Source organism: Triplophysa rosa, linkage group LG2 (assembly GCF_024868665.1).
Source record: "Triplophysa rosa linkage group LG2, Trosa_1v2, whole genome shotgun sequence".
In the NCBI taxonomy this organism is placed as follows: domain Eukaryota; kingdom Metazoa; phylum Chordata; class Actinopteri; order Cypriniformes; family Nemacheilidae; genus Triplophysa; species Triplophysa rosa.
In genome coordinates this window covers 4,442,349-4,461,863 of record NC_079891.1, presented here as the reverse complement: position 1 = coordinate 4,461,863, position 19,515 = coordinate 4,442,349, and the positions used below count along the sequence as shown (strand labels likewise).

At 38.9% G+C, this 19,515-nt stretch overlaps 2 protein-coding genes across 6 annotated transcripts in view; both read right to left on the bottom strand.

Moving 5' to 3' along the window:
* The window catches only part of apba1a (amyloid beta (A4) precursor protein-binding, family A, member 1a), a 39,025-nt gene extending 35,386 nt beyond the window's left edge, over positions 1 to 3,639 (bottom strand). For 2 of the 5 annotated variants that reach the window (XM_057355211.1, XM_057355253.1), the window contains exon 1: positions 3,519 to 3,639. The gene's annotated coding sequence lies outside the window, so the exon portion shown is untranslated. Of the gene's footprint in view, positions 1 to 2,742; positions 3,175 to 3,518 lie in introns of those variants that run through there. The other 3 variants (XM_057355235.1, XM_057355245.1, XM_057355221.1) reach the window with 3 other exon arrangements.
* Positions 3,640 to 3,926: 287 nt separating this feature from the next.
* ptar1 (protein prenyltransferase alpha subunit repeat containing 1) lies at positions 3,927 to 13,145 on the bottom strand. Its single transcript, XM_057325336.1, has 7 exons — positions 13,016 to 13,145; positions 12,008 to 12,177; positions 11,818 to 11,884; positions 11,088 to 11,192; positions 9,711 to 9,918; positions 7,777 to 8,054; positions 3,927 to 7,169 (listed from the first exon to the last, which is right to left on the bottom strand). The coding sequence occupies exons 1-7, from the start codon at positions 13,099 to 13,101 to the stop codon at positions 6,830 to 6,832; spliced, it is 1,254 nt and encodes a 417-aa protein (XP_057181319.1). The 5' UTR covers positions 13,102 to 13,145; the 3' UTR covers positions 3,927 to 6,829.
* Between the last annotated feature and the right edge of the window lie 6,370 nt (positions 13,146 to 19,515).

Here is a 19,515-nt window from a genome sequence, read left to right as displayed (position 1 = left end):
AGTCTCTCTGCTGGAAAATATCTCCAAAGATATCTATGAGTATCTCCGCTAAAAGCCGTAGTACTAAGTCCTTACGCGTCTCTGCTGGAAAGTCTTTATAATATTAACGCAGGTCCTTACTTTTATCCTTCTTTTTATACTTAAAATTATGTAATAAATAAGACATTGCTCTTTCTACAGTCTTTCTAATGCCCGTATGATCTCTTCCCTGTGTCAACATGAGAGAAGACATGCTCCCTGCATTCCAATTCGCCTACTTATACTATGCCCTAATAGTAGGTACTGTTTTTGTGTTGGAATAGTAGGTACTTTTGAGTGCATGGCAAAGGAGATTGCACACACTGGGACATATTAACAGGAAGCGGAAGTGGCCGTTGTTGCCTAGACAACATTGTGGCCAATAACTGTCACACACATCAAAATACAGCTCTTCTTTACATTAAGGTATTTATTCATTCATTATTTCGTATGTAATGTTTTCTGTATACTTACAGAAAACTTTGTTAATTTAGTGATGCATCAGTTATATAATTTATTAATGCAGTGGAGCGTCACTAAACTCGGCCTACTCGCGGTGAGTTGTGGTTATAATTCTGCACTTCGAATTTCTACTGGACGTAGTAGACCACCCGGGAATCTTTGGAATACTTTTTTCAACATACTACGATTTGGGACATAGTAATTCTACTTTCGAATACTATTAGGACGGATAGTATGCGGATTGGAACGCACGGCAGGTCTCAGCCGATGACATCTTTGTGTACTGTGGTGGCCACCGTCCTGTTTTTAAAAGGAGGGGCCCGCGGAGGACTGAGAGGTTGGTTGCACTTCTCAAACTCACCGCTAGTGGCCGCTATAAATACCCCTCTAGACTTTTAAGTGACCTTTCTGTTTCACGAAAGGTTCTTCTTTGTAGTGGAAAATGGTTCTTTACACCATGGGTTCTCAACCTTTTTGACTGTATTCAACAATATTCAAAGCCCCCCATTTCAGAGCTTAATACGAACTAGAAAAGAGTTTATTTAATATATAAATGGACAAATAATACGACATATCTTGATTTTTTGTTGTTTTAAAATGTATTCCAATGCTCGTTCAGTCTCATTTTAAATTAGTTGTCATCCTGAGGCCCCTTGGAAGTCAACTTGGGCCCCCCTGTTGATTTATACTATAAAAAGTTAAAAAAGGTTCTTATAACAACTTTTGAAGTACCAAAAAATGGGGGAACCAAGATTTTTGAAGAACCTTTTGAGGCACCTTTATTTTAAGAGTTTAGAGAATCTGCCTAGAAAGTCCTGATGCCCAAAAAGAGAAAGCAGTATCCAATAAACCCATAATATTCAAAAAGAGCCCTTCTGGGTGGAACATTTCCCATTCTCTGCTGTTTTGCTTAAAAGACAGCTCTCTGCATTAATTCCACTCACCAACAAGAGCTTATTCAAAGCCATGGCCGGCAACAGAGAGATAAAAATCACATAGTGTCTCTAGGGAAATTCAGTTTAGAATCACCTTTGATCCCTTTTCTCCATGTGCAGTATACCCACATGCTTGAAAGCGTCTACAGCAAATAACCTCTAAAATGTCTTTTAAAACAGCCCAGCCGCAAAACATTTTACTGCAGGTCGGCACGGCAGATGAGCAAGAGAAATTGATGTCTGAAAGGCAAACAGGAGAAGGTTTGCTGTTTCGCTGTGGAATAATAAGAGATGCTTGTTGTACAAACCCTTCGCCACAGAACATTGGCTAAAGATAGTCAAACATCTAAACCAAATCTTCATATCCTTTGGGTAACAGACTTGCAGACCCTGTTCTTGAAGCTAGAAATAATAACTACCCATCCTCCTCCTTATTCTGCGATCAAGAAACAAATAAAAATTCTTTAACTGGATTAAATGATAACTGCCCTTTAGATCCATGTACCCATTTTCTAGATCATTTTATTGATTCAAGTGTGGCTGTGTAGACTAATGAAACTCAATACAAAGCATCCTATTGTGTAAATGCACCTTTAAACATCAGATCTGTAGAAATCGGAACATTTACCGATCTATAGCAGGATAAATAATCTATATTGCACATAACCTCTTCATTACATATTTAATGAAGATCAAATTGGCAAGTACAATTCACCAGACCTTGACACAATGTCTTGTCAAAACAGGCACAAATCTGCATCTGACAGGTAGTAAAAACCGAATGCATTAAATGCTCCAGTACAGCGATGCTCAGCAACTTTGTGCAGGACGCAATCACAATATGTTACGTTCTAACAAATGCTTGCCTTATTTTCACGAGTCCATCTTCACCTGAGCATTACACATGATTTATCGCTGATGGTGCCCGAGAGAATGCACAGATGTCAAATCCATCCTCTGGTGTTGTTGCTGTTATTTGCACAGTCATGGCTTGAGAGTCGTTTGAGAACACTCCCATCTCCCCCGGTGTCTCAAAATTTTGAAATGACAGCATTTTCCTCATTAAGCATTGAGCAAAAGTCTTCCTGCTCTATTATATATTAGTCAAGGTGGGGTCGTTACTATCAAGATCCTATTCCCTGCATCCCCGACGTCCTCACAACAGCGTACTGCGACACAGACCACGACATTTTCACACAAGTGCACTGAAAACTAAACATACCAGTCATTCGCAAACTTAAAGCGCATACATTTTCAAAGTTGCAGCTGAAACGAATGCTCGGTACGCATCAAAACATCAAAGCGATGCGCGTTTTCGCAGCCCTACCTGCATAGACGCCAGCATCAGCATCACTCGGAGAGTAAAGGTGTGATACTGCAGATGAATGTGGCATCTATCCCGCGCATCTCTCTGTACCGTCTATAAACGACGACTTTTTAATATCAACAATCTACGAGACTTGTCCTGTCGTCTTCTTTCCAATCGTCTCTCCCACCTGCGCAGCATCCATCAGCGAGTCCGCATCCAGGGCATGCATTTGGCTCCGTGATGCCTAGAGCGCAAGCGTATTCACAGGACGCCATTCAACAGAGCACTGTTTTACAAAAATAGCGAAGAAAGAGATGCAAGGGGGTACGTTTACAATAACACACATATATAAATATAGACCACCGTGTGTTGCAATAAAGACTGCACAGTGAAATGTGGTTTGGTACAGTTGCACACCCTCCCTACACAAACATTTGGATCATACAACACGAATGCACGCGCATATAGAAATAAAGTTAGTTAGTTAAGCGCCTGTCACCTCATCTGAAGAGAATGGCACTGATTGATTTTGCATTCAGGAACTGTTGCTGAACTTTACCGTTACGCCGTCACGTTTCGTCTGTATCGCATCCGGTATCAGGGTGTGATAGTGATACAGCACAAACATCGGCAAAGAAAACGCATCGTCTATTCGCACCCTGAGCCAAGTCTGTCTTACAGGAAGCGCGCCACCGCAACGCATTAAACGCATCCAAACCAACAATGTTCTTTCTCATCATGTGTCAATTCGAGACAACGGTTTACTCAATGACATCTCTTTTAATGTATCCCACCTGTATTGAATGCGGTTTCCAGCGATCTAACGGTTCACCCGATGTGTGTCTGATCCACCATCTTCAGCTCCTGCCTTTCAGCCCGAGAGCAAACGCGACTCCTCCCATCACATATCCAAACAGCCAGACCACACCAAACCCTGGATGATTTCTCAATGAATAAACTGCTACTACAACTAAAACATGGCAAAATGAAGCACCACCTTGCTGAAAAGGAAAACAATATAGAAATTCTAATGCTTATCATGGGAGTTGTATTGGTTTAAATGGAAACTATAATGGTCTCTTTGGATATGGTAATGGCTTATATATCTTATGTGGCTGATGAGAACCAACGGAACAATATTAAATCCTACTGAAATTAAGGCCCACAACACTATACAAAAGGGGACTTTGGAATAATTTTATTGGTAAACATTACCAAGAGATTTTTTGGTGCATATTGATGCAATCTAGTGTCATTTTTTGCCAGAGCCCTTTCAGCAAATGAAGAGCAAAAAGCACAATGGCACGAGGTAAAACAAGTACACTGGTCACAAAATGACCACAAAGCCTCTCACGCGAGAAAGAGAACAAAAAAAGGAATGAATAAACATTATTATTAAAATGGGTTTTGAAGTTTAAGCTACATATTTTGTACGTAGTCTTTGTTTAGGTGTTCTGACCACATTGCTGATAAAGCTGTCGTTCTCCTGAGAATCCTTCCCAAATCACTAAAACGCACGACACTGTTAAAACATCAACAGAACACAATGGCCATGAGTGCAAAATGAAGAAATAAAAATGAGATGGACCTTTTTCACCGATGCTTTATTTCATGTGGTAGCGATTGAAAAACTGCTACGCTCAATACAGTTTTTATTTTAATACAAATAGATATAAATACATAATATATAGGATGCTATTGGTTATTGTGGCTGTAGAAAGCTACAGTACCTAATCATTTTATCAATACATGAAAACAATGTCATTTGTTCTTTCTAGCTAAAGCTTAATGGACTGTAAGACGCTTCTGCATTGACGTACCAGTTTTTAAGTTCCTTATTTTTGCTGTACTGTGAAACTTTTGGTTTCACACGAAACATGACCTTTCACAAGAAAGAAAATTGACTTGAGAGAAACACTGCTTCCTATATCCAATGACACCTTTAAGCCGCCTATGTTGAAACCAAGCAGCTATTAATCCAAATATCTGGTAAAACCGTCTGATTTAGTTAACAGATAAAATAAGGATTCTTACTACAAGCATTGCTTGCTACTTTCTGCGTGTATGAGTCATGAAAAAGCAAATCAAATACAATAACAACATGAGCTTGATCCCTATTTTGACAATACAGTAAAATGTAATAAACATGCAAACAGATGATCAAAGAGGCATATCATGGATACGGGAATAACATTAGCAAATGTTTTTATCGAATATATATGCACACATTTAAAAAAGTGAGCACCAAAAGACCAATTTTACAAGGAATTCTTTGCTCTAAACATTCATTCCAGTTTTATTTTTCGGCCTCTATCTGAATCAGTTTAACAGCAGATGGAGGGAAAAAGATGCTAAAACTTTGCAATGATGCCATCTTAAACAAGTACACACATTTGCATGTACTAGTGATAATTGTTTAAAAGCTGTCAGTTTACTTATATTTTGTCTATACAGAGGAATGCCGGGGGAAAAAGCTGGATTTATATTTTAAAGAAGTCTAATAAAAAAATAACACACCCCATTCTGCGACTGCACCTCAAAAACCTAAGCATTGCAGAGAGATCTACTCTGAAACTGTACTGGATATAGTCTATCAGTCGCACTAGAATTCATATTACTGAAATAGTTTCATAAATCTAGTGCTTGTGCAAAAAACGAAGGACAATAATACACGTATAAAGTGAAACTTAAGATTGAATTCTACAAGTCTTGTAGATATACTAAGACATGGACTTATAAGTTCTGCTACACTGTTGAAACTTATCTAACTAAAATAGTTGCATATATAAAACAGGAATTTCCTGATTTAAGAGCACACTATAATCTATGTGAATTTTAACACCTTATAAATAAGTTGTGAATGAATTAATTTGTCAATGCCAAATGAAGCCTGTAAAACTTGAAAGTTTATTACAAGTTAATAATTATGAGTAACAGCGAGTCAACCATAACTGTCTTAATAGCTTATTAGCTATCATAAATCATGACATAAGTGAAGCTAACAACATATTACTGTCCAATTTGCATAAATATAAATTAAAAATAGTGTTAAACAAAAAGCAGCATTTGTAAACCCAGTTCCCCAGTGCAGAGAAAAAGCACCATTCTGCACCAGATGGCCATGAACATGGCAGCTTGTTGTTTCTTCAGCCACGATTGGGCCAAGCTGAGAATAAGAACGACTCTTGCTTCGGAAATTCCCTTTCATCATGAAAACCCACGCATCTGCGAGACCACCTGGATGAACGCTAAACCAAAGTTGTGCTTAAAAGCTGAGATATGCTTCACTTTTATTTACGATCGCTTCGCTTGCCCTTCGCTACTGAAATGAATGATGAATGTGCTTGAGGAGCATTTATTTATTCCTAAACATCCACAAATAATCGCCATGAACGGATGAAAGACTGATCTCGCTACGGGTGTCATATTGTTTTATCACAATACAAAAAGCCTATTCACCTACAAATTTTTCATTGGTTCGATTCATTTAAAAGTCTCATGAAAAGATCTGTCTTCAGCTCTAAATTTTCTTATCCAATGGCTCTAAGAATCCTTAGTTCAGTGATTGTGCTCACGTTACCAATTGTAGCAAATCATCTAGATATTTGTAGTAAAATGTCCATGCGTCAGTATAAAAGTTCAGAGAGGAAATCGTACGCACGATTCAGAGCCAGTCTGGCCTCAATTAAACAAAAGAGGGAAACTGGGTCAGAATCACATTGGGCTCTAAGTGCTCTCCTTAGTGCGCACCACAGCGTGCATTTAAGACTCCCGACAGGAATCATAAAACTGCAGACAGCATGACGAGTACACACTGTAATTGTTTTGTCGTGGAAGACTTTAAATGATATAAAAAAAAAAAAACACAAAGAAAACAGTCGTAAGGACCGTAAGATAATACACAGACCTGAGATATCCAGTACCTGAACTAAAAGACCGGTCATGGGTTTTCATCACGAGGTGGAATTTACTCCAGCAGAGCGCCTCTAACAAACCAGCCATGGAGTCCAGCCATTTCAGAGACCAGGACGTGGGTGGTTGGAGCCAGAAATAAATTGACCTATCACAGCTCTCCCACCTCATGGTGGGCGGAGTGTTCCTCACGCTACTGACCTATAACAGAGTCCAGCCACTTTCTGTAGGCAACGGCAAAGCGGCTTTGCTCGGGGCTTCGGCAGCCTGTGAGGATTCTAGACACGAACGTGTGCTCGGAGGAAAGTCCAGAGTAGGGAAAGAGGGGACCCCGCTTTAGTCGCTTGCTGTCCTGCGTGTAGCTTCCGTGTTTGCCCCCATCTAGAACGCAGTCAATGTCCATGGCCTGGGAGGCACTGCCGTTGTCACAGGTCTCCTCGCTGAGGAGAACGTCAGTGTGGGTAAGAGGTGGGGAATGTGAGTGCACCCCCAGATCCTTCCTCCACTGATGCCACAAGTAGAAGACATGACGCCTGATGAATTAGAAATGCAGATGTTTGTGTTTTATGTAGAAAACAGAAAAAACACAAAACATCACATTAGTTAATGCACACTGAACGAAAACGAAGATTTGTAAAACAAAGATTGCATCAATAAATTCATCTCACGGTTTTAGAGGGGTCCACCAAGATTTACTATAACGCCTCATGCTCCCATTTCCTAATCATTAGTATTAAGTACGTTGAACAAACACAAATTGCTCATCTCTTCAAACTAACAGCACAACTGTCAATGAAACAGATCTGCTACCATGATGCACTTCATGAGGAAAACACAAGCTAATAACATAAACACCATTCAGGGAACAGCTGCTCCTTAACACATCCACAAGGGACGGGCTGGTGAGGGGGAGTGAAGGAGCTAAAAAGACAACTAAAGAACCGTTCGGCTCTCCCTCTGTGCACACTGCAGAATAGGACCATCCATCATTTCATAACACTAAGCCATAAACACATCAGACCGTCCAGCTGAGGGCCAAGGACAGACTTTTGGCAGACCAAATCACTGTGCTCACACCTGGCAGCGCTGATGTTGACTGATGCAGTTGGAAAGCTTCAAGTGCTCCTTTATTCATCTCACCTGTGGCACCACAGTGCCTCGTGCCCCTGATACGACTCGATGAGGTCTGTGCAGAGCTCCATCTCTTCATGGAAGAGCTGGGGGATGACATCGCTATGGGGACGATCGTCAGACGCGGTTGCCGTGCCCTCTCTGTTGGCCTGCTGGTCCCTCTCTCCAACCTGGCTCAGCTCTCTGGCCAGGGTCTTCAGCAGGTGCTGACGGTAGTGGAAGCCGCTGTGATCGGAGACGTGCATGGACACCCAGAGCCTGGTGGAGGACAGCTCATCGTGCAGAATCTGGAGCGATTAAAAAAAAATTCATGTGAATAAGGCTTGTTCTGTTGAGATGTTAACATTATGCACATGATGGAAGACAATGTTAGCATACAGCATTTAAAGGTCCAGTGCATGAAATTTAGCAGCATCTAGCGGTAGTGGCATAACGGCATAGTGCTGTAGATGCTCTTCCTGCATGTGCTGGTTGAGAGCAACGTGATCGTGCTGCTTTCGTATGCAGTGTAAAACACATGAAATACATTCTTGATGTGCCAAATTCAGACATTATCACTCACAACGGGCATGCAATAAAGCCGCTAGGTTCTGGTGCTTCCGATGGCCAGCCCGCGTCTCTTCGTCAGCATTATACTCAACATCACGTTGCTTCTCGTGTTGCAGGCAGCCTCGTTTCACCGCTCGACCACAACTCGCCATTAGATATTTACTCGTGGGGATGCATTTGTCTATCTCAGCGCACAGACATCCAGACAAACAGAGCCAGTTCAGAGAGTAATTAAGCACACGGAAATAACTTAAACGCAAAACCGCAATTCAGTTACGTGTATTGAACAGTGGAGGTCGTACCGAACGGTTCAATATTATATTGAGAATTGTAGCATCCCTACTTTATACACCTCTGAAGACATAGTTATGTATATTATATTGCATTTCTGTCAATAGATCCTCCAAAAAATGACACAATGGACCTTTAACAGTTTAACAGAAAAATAGTTAATGTGCGATTTCTCAGTAATATCTGGTTCTGAAAACAGTCCAAGTGCTATAGTCTAGATCAACAGGGTCTCATAATTATTCATGAAAAGCCTTCATCTATGAGAAGAAACTGCCTCATTAATTATTCAGACACTGTGTGACCTTTTCCTATGACAGGCATTTCAACCGAGTTGATACCAGATACTTTACTGAAACATGGCTCTCGTCATTTGCACGGTTTAAAACCACGGCATGTTAATATAAAATGATACATTTGTGAACTGCAGCGTTTTAACAACGTTAACTTGTTTTGGGAACAGCAATGACATGACAAGACGAATGGAGTAAAAGCAGAATGCACTGGGAGCGTGAAAATATGATCAACATTGGAAAAAATACTTTACTGTAAAGTGACTTAAATTACGATCCATAAATGGAACAGAGAGAAATATACCACCAAACAAGACCACATGGATTCAACCCGAAAGCCACATTATTGCCCTTTACTGTAAACCAATTACCTAAAACAGCCTATGAATGGCTCAGATTTGGCTTAAGTTTGTTTTGGATCATTAAATCTACAGGCTTATGCTTTTATATGAGGGATTTAAGATCGGATTGAGCCTGGCAACATTTGCTTCATTTCGCATCCAATTAAGAAAGGATAAGCGCACATCAAAGGTCTGGCTCTTTGTGACCCGCTAATAAGCTCTCCTGAATAGTAGCACTCACATCCAGCTGCCCGTAGTCTAGCAAAAACTGTAGAGTCTGCTAACTCAAAATCAGCAGCCTCATAAATAACCCCATGTCATGTTGCTTTCTTTCGAACACGGAGATGGATATCATTCCAAACAATTATCAAAGTAGCTGATCTGAGATGTACACAAAGCCATCTAGCAGACACACGTGTTTAGTCATTATGATGAATTACAGTGAAGCAGTACAGTGAAGGTCGCTCTCTACCTTCAGATTGCCTTTAGCCATATGCTGCAACACCCAGATGCGATGGGACCAGGCATTGTAGTTGCTAGGGTAACGGCTGGCTGCATCTCCGCAGACCCTCATCTCTTCCTGCAAGGCTCTCTGCAGCCGCTCGCATTGCCTCCTTTCAGCGTCTCCCCTGGATCCAGAGGGAGAACACTCCTTCTCTAGCCACTGCAACACCCATCGCCTGCATCCACAACACAAGCACTCAATAAACTTGATAATTTACCTGCTGCTGACAGTTTAGCAAAAATCAACATGTATTAAAAACAAAACAAACCAAAAACGAATACAAAGTCCTGCATTATCAAATATCAAGAGCAAAAAATTTCCCTTCCTTAACAGGTCTGCACTAGCCTGAACCCATTTATCCTAAAATATCTTATGATCTTCTTTAGTCTCTTTGTTACAAGCACCATTATGGATTTAAATACGGATGTCTCAGAGTTCTCTTTGATAGCGCTGTGGTTGCAGACACATGCAAGTTCTAGTTCTAGCCTTTGTCCTCACAGCGGTGATGAAATTCTGCTTCGGCTTGCATGTTCACATATTGCAAGAGGACTGCAACAGTGTCATTTCATGGTCTCCCGGCCACTGCTTCCATTGTTTCTGTACGTTTGCAGACCATCACAGCTACTTCAACTTAAAAGCAGAACACATACTTTATCCTGTACTGAGAGTTTAACCATTCCATTAATATTTTTAAGCCTACTTTATTATTAGTTTTTCCTCTTAAGATCACTATTTGAATATTCAGGCTTACATAATCTAATGGTGAACAACGCTCTTAAAACTAGAACACTCACAACCGTGAAGACCTCATTGAACTCTAGCCCCTCAAAACAGAAACACTTCTACACAATGATCACTAAAAATCTTCTGCCTGTATTGGCTTTCACATCAATGTCATAAGAAACAGTTATGCAACATTCCATCAACACTTCACCTTGATTAATTCCTCATATTCATTTATTTCAATGACTAAATTTTTTTTAAATGGTAATCTTCTGCATGTATTGTTATACATAACAGCAGACAGCACCATTGCTAATCTATCTCTGTTCCTATATCCATTTTTACAACCTCTACAATGACTTCAGATGACCCAAAACTTGTGAAGAGATGACACCAACCTCTGCAAGGACTTCATATGCCATCAATTTCGATCAATACACAAAACTGCCCAATTTTACATACATTGTAATCATTTTGATCACAACATGTACTCATTCTTCTATTGCGGCTATTCTGGGTTTGAAATATAGAAACATGCAATTTCTGTAAAGCAGCTTTGAAACTATATAAACTGTGAAAAGTGCTATATAAATAAATGTGAAATTAAATGACTCCTCTCACCTGTGGATCCATGTTTCTGGGCTTTTCGGGTGCTTTGTTAGGGCTAGTTTGCCCAGGTAGAGGTCCTTCTCAGGATTTAACACACCACACTGCAGGAGCTCTTTCCTACACAACAAAATGTTCATCAATATCAAGACTCATTTACTCCAGTGGACATAAGGTATGTATAAAAATCACCATAACAATGCGTACAGCACCACCTCCTGGACAAATGTTTTCCCCACAAAACATTATAATAAAGCCATTAAATTTAGATTTTTGTGCAATTTTGTATCATTCTTACAAATATTATTTGTGCAATAACATATAATTTTACCAAATCATTATGTTGGAACTTGGAAGAGTAGACTAAAATAGGCAATAATTACAAAATTCTACATGGGTTAATGGATCATTTTTTTCTAAGTGCTAAATGTTCCCAAGGAGCAGGCAATGAATATTTAATCTCTTTATGGAATGATAAAAACAACAGTCAACGTTTAATGTGGCACCAGTTTTCTGATGTCCTTTTCTTAAATTAAACTTTCTAAAAATGGCAACAATGACACATTCAGAGCAATAATGACACTGATGCCTAACATCAAAAATACAGTTTCTAAAAATACAGAATGAATATCAATTGAACATTAGTTGTGCATAAAAAAACAAAAATCAGAAATAACGTGAAGGTTAAGTCGGCTACAACGCATGTTTGCTCAGGTAATGCAAGTAAAACAAAAAGAATCTGTACCTGACATTCCAAGCAGTGGTAAAGTCTGGATTTAAGAGAAGCAACGTGCAGGTTATATCTACCAGTGCTGGAGGAGAGAGAGAAAGAGAGAGAGAGATTGTTTGCCACTGTTCTATGAGCAGTCATCTTTCAATACAGACTAACAATGTGAGCTGCCTTAAAGAGATAACCCAATAAAATATTGTCCTACCTTCCCGGTCTAACCATTGCTTCCTCTGCCGGTAGAGCAGGAGTTTATTATGCACATAGGGCAAGAGAAACTTGACACACCAGCTCTCCACTCCCAGCTTATTCGCCACCAGGACGATGGGGCTTCTGTTGTATCTGGCCTCCGGGCAGGGAACGAGTCCGATCTCATCACTGCCAAAACATTGCAAAAGTACAGAAAATAAGGGAAGTCATAAAGGCATTGACATTGTGTACTGTTGAATAAACAGCAACATTTAATGATCAAAACATCTCAAATATCGCATTATAGACGTGCTGGTACCTTTTTGGCAAAAACACAACACTGTCATAAGCGAATGGTCAGATGATACCTTTGGGACAGGGCACTGACCTTCACGGACAGTAAATTCATGCATTGTCACTGTAGGTCACCGACCTTTTAAAAATCCTCTTCAATCATTTCCATTTGTGAAGTAAACCACCCATTGCAGTGATACATTTAGAGCCAGACCTGCAATACCTGAACCTTTCACCGTTATGCTTGCAGCAAAAAACAAGTTAAAACGAACATTGGCATAGAGTTGTGATTAAATGAATGTGTGCGACTGGTACATAATACGCTCTTACGTTACTGTCCGGCGATTTATAATAATTTACAGTAACTCTACAAGCTAATAATCGTATAACGTTACTTTCCCACTCCGGTAAACTTAAGAGCGCTGGAAACGAGCAGAAAACAGCCTCAACTTTAACAGGCAGCACAAAACAGTTAAAGAGCCCAGGGCCATATTTGACATAAAAGCGATGCTGCTAAACTGTAGGACAGTGGGTTAGTGATGGTTAGCTTAAATAAAGTTTAGCCAGTTAGCCAGTCAGTCAGTCAGTCAGTCAGTCAGTCAGTCAGTCAAGCGCCGCCTGCGCGAGTTAAGCGGGTTTTATTATCCAGTCCTTCGAATGCAATTATGTACATCGCTGAAACGCGTGACTAGACGGCGTTGTGACAGACAGTTACGAGAGGTCGCATACGTACATGTTGGGGTTCCTTTTGAAGGCGTTATTGATGTCTTTCACAACTCTCTGGACCAACACATCCACCTCCTCTTCCGACTCGGCCATTTTCAGAGCGCGAGTGACGTCAGCCCGGGTGACTCCACCTTATCCGGGATCTTCACTGGCGCCTGTTGCGCGGTAACCGTACAGCGTCGTCTGACGCATTGTTGCGATGTTAAAGCTGATTTTTTTCTTTCTATTTTTTGTTAAAACCGGCATGAAAGGGAAGTTGTTGTGCCGATGTATATCTGCGTGAAACTCAAGGGGCAATCTTCCGGTCTCTCTCGTGAAACCAACACGGAAGTGACTAAAACTGCAATTCATCGACTGGCCGCTAGAGACTGGCTCCAAAACAGCAGAATCTCTTGAGCCCGATGTTAAAATGGCCAACTTTACAGCACAAAAAAACATGTTTACAGCCTGGTACAAAAAAATATTTTGGTCTATATAGGTAATTTTACCCTTCATGACAACTGTGAGTAGGGTGATTTTTGTATAACTCACCCGTTTAACTTATATTAAGCCTTAAAATTCTGCAAAATAGTTGCGTGGCCACTTGAGTGACAAGTGGTTTCAGCCAATCGGGCGCCTCAGCTCCAACCACGTCCCGCCTCTTTGCCCATTTACGATTATCCGGGAGTGACGCGCGATGCCAAGATGGCGACGACCGGCTCCGCCTACTTTAGGTTTCATTTTTCCTGTTCACAAACCTACGGGTGACGTCACGGACAGTACGTCCATAGTCTACGGTGAAACTGCTTCTCTAATAAGGACAATGTAGGGCGGGGCTTATTTTCGTCCTGCGGGAACTGATTGGAGCATTGAAAAATTTAAAAAAAATGAAGGAAGAATGAAAAATATATGAAAAGAATGACATATATTCTGTTTGTGGGTAGTGAAAAGTCAGGGGAAAAGAGGGTAAGTGTATTGTTACATCTCGAATCTGCCCCAAAATCGTAGTATCTCGCTTCTCTCTTTGAAATGTGTCATGTTTTGAAAAGATGAAACATGGCATGTTTTACAGGAATGACAAGAAAAGATGCATGTCACAGAAAACAAGAGTAAGGAGAATCAAGGGTAGAAGGTGCTTGTGTTTTGTGTGTCTATGGCAAGAAACATATTTTACATAAGCACATAAACACAGATGTGAATTTGTTCTCATCACATCTTGTTAAAGGGATAGAGATTTCTGGGGCACCATTGACTACAACCAGTGTTGGGTAAGTTACTCTGAAAAAGTAATTAATTACTAGTTACTAATTACGCATTCGATAATGTAATTAGATTACTGTACAAGTTACTCTCTTCAAAAAGTATTTAATTACTTATTACTAATTACTTTCTATATCCTACATCAACCTTGATGAGTTAAGTGATTCAAGGATAGACATGAAACGGCTCTTTTCATTCATTCAAATAAATCATATAAAACTACATAAAGTATTATTATTAATTACAAATGTGAGAATTATACATTAAAGCACGGATTTTAAAGTTAGACTTTGAATTTTGATGTCAATTCCTCTTCAAACACACATATTACACAAAGTATTTAGTTGAATTACATCAGAAGTAACTGTAATTAAATTACAGAAAAATAAGAGTAATCCCTTACTTTACTTTTTCAATGGGAAAGTAATTAAATTACAGTAACTAATTACTTAGTAACTAGTTACACCCAACACTGACTACAACAGTAGAAAGAATTACTGTTTATTCTGTTGAACACAAAATAAAATATTTAGGAAAAATTTAGGAAAACACCCTTGTCAGCGATGTCCCAGAAATGTCAGTTGCCAACATTTGTACAAATATTTTTTTCTGTGTTCAACAGGACAAAGACATTTCTATAGGTTTGGAACAACTTAAGGTGAGTAATTCGTGACAGAAGTTTCATTTTTAGGTGAACTATCCATTTAAAAGGAGACCATTTGAGTTGCTTTCAAAGCTTCATTTTTTGCTGTTTTAAATAATCATTAATAATAATTTCTTCATAAATACTAAACAATAATATTTTTGTTGCATTAAAACAGAATTGTAAAACATAATGCACTCTTTTGTGTTTTTAAAACTATTAGATTCTTCCATTTACATTTTTTTTCAGCAGAATCAGCACCACACAATGAAATCTTAAGTGGTCAATATCCCCAATATCCTTCAGTTTAAATTATCCCAACATACTTGTGTCATTGAGAGGTGGACATATGGCGTGATGTTGGATCCTGATTGTTTTTACATTTACTGCCAGTAGAGGGAGGCATGAGTTTTTTGGGTCTGGTGTGTTGAGATGGTAATCTGGAACACAAGTCTCAAAGCCATCAAATGTTATAAAAATAATTAATATAACAATAAAAAAGATAATGTGATTTGAATTATAAATACCTCTGAATAGGCTACATATATTATTCATTTTATAAACAAAAGAACCTTAAATTGTAACATACATGTATTTTGTTAAATCCCTCATATTTTAGTGTTTAGTTATATATTTTTTCTTGACTTGGAAAAAGTGAAAACTTCCTGATGTTAGAGAAAAGTTGGACATTTATCATCTCGTATATATTTAAAGGCAGAAGGTTTTTTATGAACATGTTTTACTTATTTCATAAGTCACAGGAGGTTACTAAGATCCTGCACTCAGTTTGGCTGACACATTTCTTTTTGTCCTGTTTTTAGGTCATCAGCATTTGAAGGAGTTATTTCCTGACAAAGAACATTATTACACACTTTAAGAGCTCAATAAAAGATTTTTTAGTTAAAGGGATAGTTCACCCTGAAATAACAAAATGTCATCATTTATTCACCTTCATGTCATTCAAAACCTGTATATGACTCTTAAGGAAGATCTTTTGAGAAATGTCTTCTTCTGTAGTTTTGTATCCCACACAGTCTTGAAAATATATTTTGTGTTCTACAGAGGAAAGTCAGGAATATATGAGGGTGAGTAAATGATGAAAGAAATTACATTTTTGGGTGAAATATCCCTTTAAGACTAATTTTCATTTGGAAATTGGAAAAATCTGGCATCACCTCAGCAGTAGTGAATCATCTCAATCAAAGGACAACTTCATCTGGAAGCATTTGCTTTTATCTTTTATTAGATTTTACTCTATTGGATCATCTCCTATGGGCAAATTTTTTTTTTCGTTCTTGTAATAGTATAGTGCCCTAAATGTGGAGCTTACCTTGAAGCCCCAAGGGACAGTATCCGCTCCAAACAGTTTCTCCCAGAGCTTCTTCTCATTTTGAACAGGAAGTTGAGATGTGGAGAACTGGACTGGGAATTTCCTGTGTTCATTTGTAGGCTATTCACAAAAACAAGCATTCATAGATTATAGAAGCTGTCAGTGTTTTTTTGTTATATAAATGTTTATGGAGTTACTCTTCATACAGTGAAAATCCTGTCTACTGAAACCTGGCCGCTCATCCTTCTTTGTTGACAGACCAGACAGATCATTCGTGATGGGGCGGAAACAAGGCTGAATGTGAACTAGGGCATTTGGGGCCACTGACATTCAGCACTGACCTAAAAACCTATTTTTGCAACCCTTTTTCACATAAAAAGAAATATTCTTTTTCAGGTAACATGCTTTTTTAATTATAGATGCTTAATGTACAAAACAATGTTTCCTGCAAAACTAATTTGACAAATGATTCAAATTAAGCTGCACAAGGCTGCAATGTAATGTCTAAACATTAATAATTTACGATAAAATTGGATCTTGTTCTCATTCCAGACAAATGCAAGACATCTACTGCACATTTCCTTTGGCTTTGTGTCTTTTTTCTGTACAGGTCTTTTGTTGCTATGGCCGATTTGTTGTGCGGCAACTCATCGGGAGCCATGACATCATTTTCCACTGCATTTCACTGGTACGTCTTTTTTAAGAGAAAGACACAATATTACAGTGGAGACAACCACAGTATCCTGACTCCCTGTGAGTGACCCACATACAGGCAAGTGTGTCTGGCGTTTTGGAAGCATCATGTGCTATAACTGTTTCAAGCTGCATAACTTAATGAAGTATACAGTCCTCCTGTATAAATCAGCGTCTCTAGTTTATGTCATATCACCTGAGGGTTGGCGTTGAAAGACAGCTCTAAGCAATAAAACAAAAAGAAGTTTGCCTCACTCTGGACTCTTTGCAAAGAGAAATGAAATACTGAAATACTACTGTTTACTATGGTTAGTGTATTTTAAACCTAATTGCTCAAAATTAGTTATAGATTTAAAGGGAAAGTTCACTAATGAAAATTATGTCATGAATTACTCAACCAAAAGTGGTTCCAAAACTGTAAAAATGTCTTTGTTCTGTTGAACACAAAGACATAAATGGGTGAAAATGGAACGTCTAAAAGTTAGAAAATGGTGAGGAATGACAGAACAAAATAATTTTCACTGTATATCTTATATAATTTTCTTGCTGTGGTTGCATTAATCATCCGAGACATTACTTCACAACCATCGATTTTGTGGTCAACCCAGTTGAATGAATCACAACATGTAAAAACGCCTCTGACCTGCTGGAGACGTGTTGATTGAGATCATATGGATTGAGTGTACAAGAGTTGGTAACTCTACGTGCTCAAGTTTTTTCGTGAATACATCACTGTAATACTTCCAAAGTAAGGAAGGAAGGAGGCGGGAACCGGCGAACATTAAATAAACTTTTAATAAAATAAACCAACAACAAATGAAAGTAAAGGGCCGACAGCTACCTCACGGTCAATTGCCACACAAACATAAATAAAACTTAACACAATGTCCAGGCCTGGTCCTCTCTCGTCGTACCTTCCTGTCGCTCCTCTTCTTATGCTTCCGTAGCTCCTCCATGAGAGATGCGAGACCGGTGCAACGCGCAGCTGACACTCATTATCACTCGCGTCACCGGCCTCGCACCGTTCCCTCACGGCTCTCGTCTCGCCTTCCTCGTTACAATCACAAAGCTCAAAAAGTTAATCTGACTTCACCTCAAGATATGCAAATGTTGTGTTTCTGGTGCACAATAATTTAGTCCAAATGAACTACAAACACTTAATAAGATAACATTTTGATAATGGCAAACATGCACATTTGGTTTGTGTTAGGCACGACACAAGCAGAATATAATCAGCAAGCAGACATAATGTGTCAACATCTGTCTCACACATTTTAACAATTTGAAAAGGCCACTGGAAGAATATGTGTCAAATGATGTCATATTTTGGAAAAGGATGTTACTATGGTTACTATGTAAGCTCAGCAGCTCCATCAAATATACCCACTGAACTAAGGTCTAAGGTCTGTTTAATACTGGAACAAGGTATCAAACTATTGTGCAACTATTCTGCTCTTCCAGTGAGAAGCTTCACCACACTTGACAAACAGGAAAGCGCAAGATGAACATCATAGCGTGATCATTATGTGGTGGTGTAAGCTATGATGTGTCCTTGAAGGTTTTATCTATTATTTTGTATAACACGGATTCCATCTGCAGAATCTAAGCAGAAATCTCAGGCAATCTGTAAAGAAAAACAATTCTTGTATGCCTTTGTGTCTATGGATTGTTGACAGTTGATGGTCCAACTGTGAAAATGGAGTAGATAAAGAATGTCAACAGGACCTTGTCAGTACTGGACAGAACGTCTTAACCACATGCCTCTAACTGCTGTGAAGACCTGCAGGTGGAAACACAATTATGAAGACAGGCATCTGTTTAATTCTAAAATGATTTACTAATAGATCAAGCTACATTAATGCTCTTTTCTATTAATAGAAACATGAGGATAACTTGTAATGAATTATGATTTAAGAGTGGTGACTCAAAACAATATGGGGAAAATCTGAAAACTAAGTGAGGCTATTTGTAACTATTTGACATTTTAGCATGTCAAATTATTTGTATGTTTTAATCCGTTTTTCTGCTTTCGCCCAAGTGACAGTTAAGGGGTGCAATTCCAGAAACTGCCACTGTAAGATCATATAGCCTAGTTTCAAACATTTTCAAACAAGCTTTTTTCTGTAACAGCAGTTGTTAACATAATGCATTAAGCATTAGTTAAAGGTATAGTTCACCCAAAAATAAAAATTCTGTCATCATTTACATTTAAAATTTCTTTGTTCTACTGAACACAAAGGAAGATATTTGGAAGAATGTCAGTAACCAGACACATCTCACCCCCCCCCCCCATTGATTTCCATAGTATTTATTTTCCCTAAATGTTAAAGGAGTAGTTCACTTTAAAATTAAAATGTCATAATAATTCACTCACCCACATGTCAAACAAGCCGTCTGTGTGTTTATTTCTTCTGTCGAAAACAAACTGAGGCTCATGAGGAAAGCTTTCCAAAGACTTCTCAATATAATGGACTTAAACTAAACGTGGGACTGTTGGTTAAGGTCCAAATATTTTCATCGCAGCTTCAAAAGGCTCTAGCCGTTGAATAAGGGTGTTGTCTAGCAAAACGATTAGTCATTTTCCAAGAAAACAAAAAAATGG

Coding starts and splice junctions, on each gene's coding strand:
- ptar1 (XM_057325336.1), bottom strand. CDS start 13,101: ATGGCCGAGTCGGAAGAGGAGGTGGATGTGTTGGTCCAGAGAGTTGTG. Junction 11,193..11,817: donor ACCACTGCTTGGAATGTCAG/GTACAGATTCTT, acceptor TTTGTTGTGTAG/GAAAGAGCTCCTGCAGTGTG. Junction 9,919..11,087: donor CCAGAAACATGGATCCACAG/GTGAGAGGAGTC, acceptor TTGTGGATGCAG/GCGATGGGTGTTGCAGTGGC.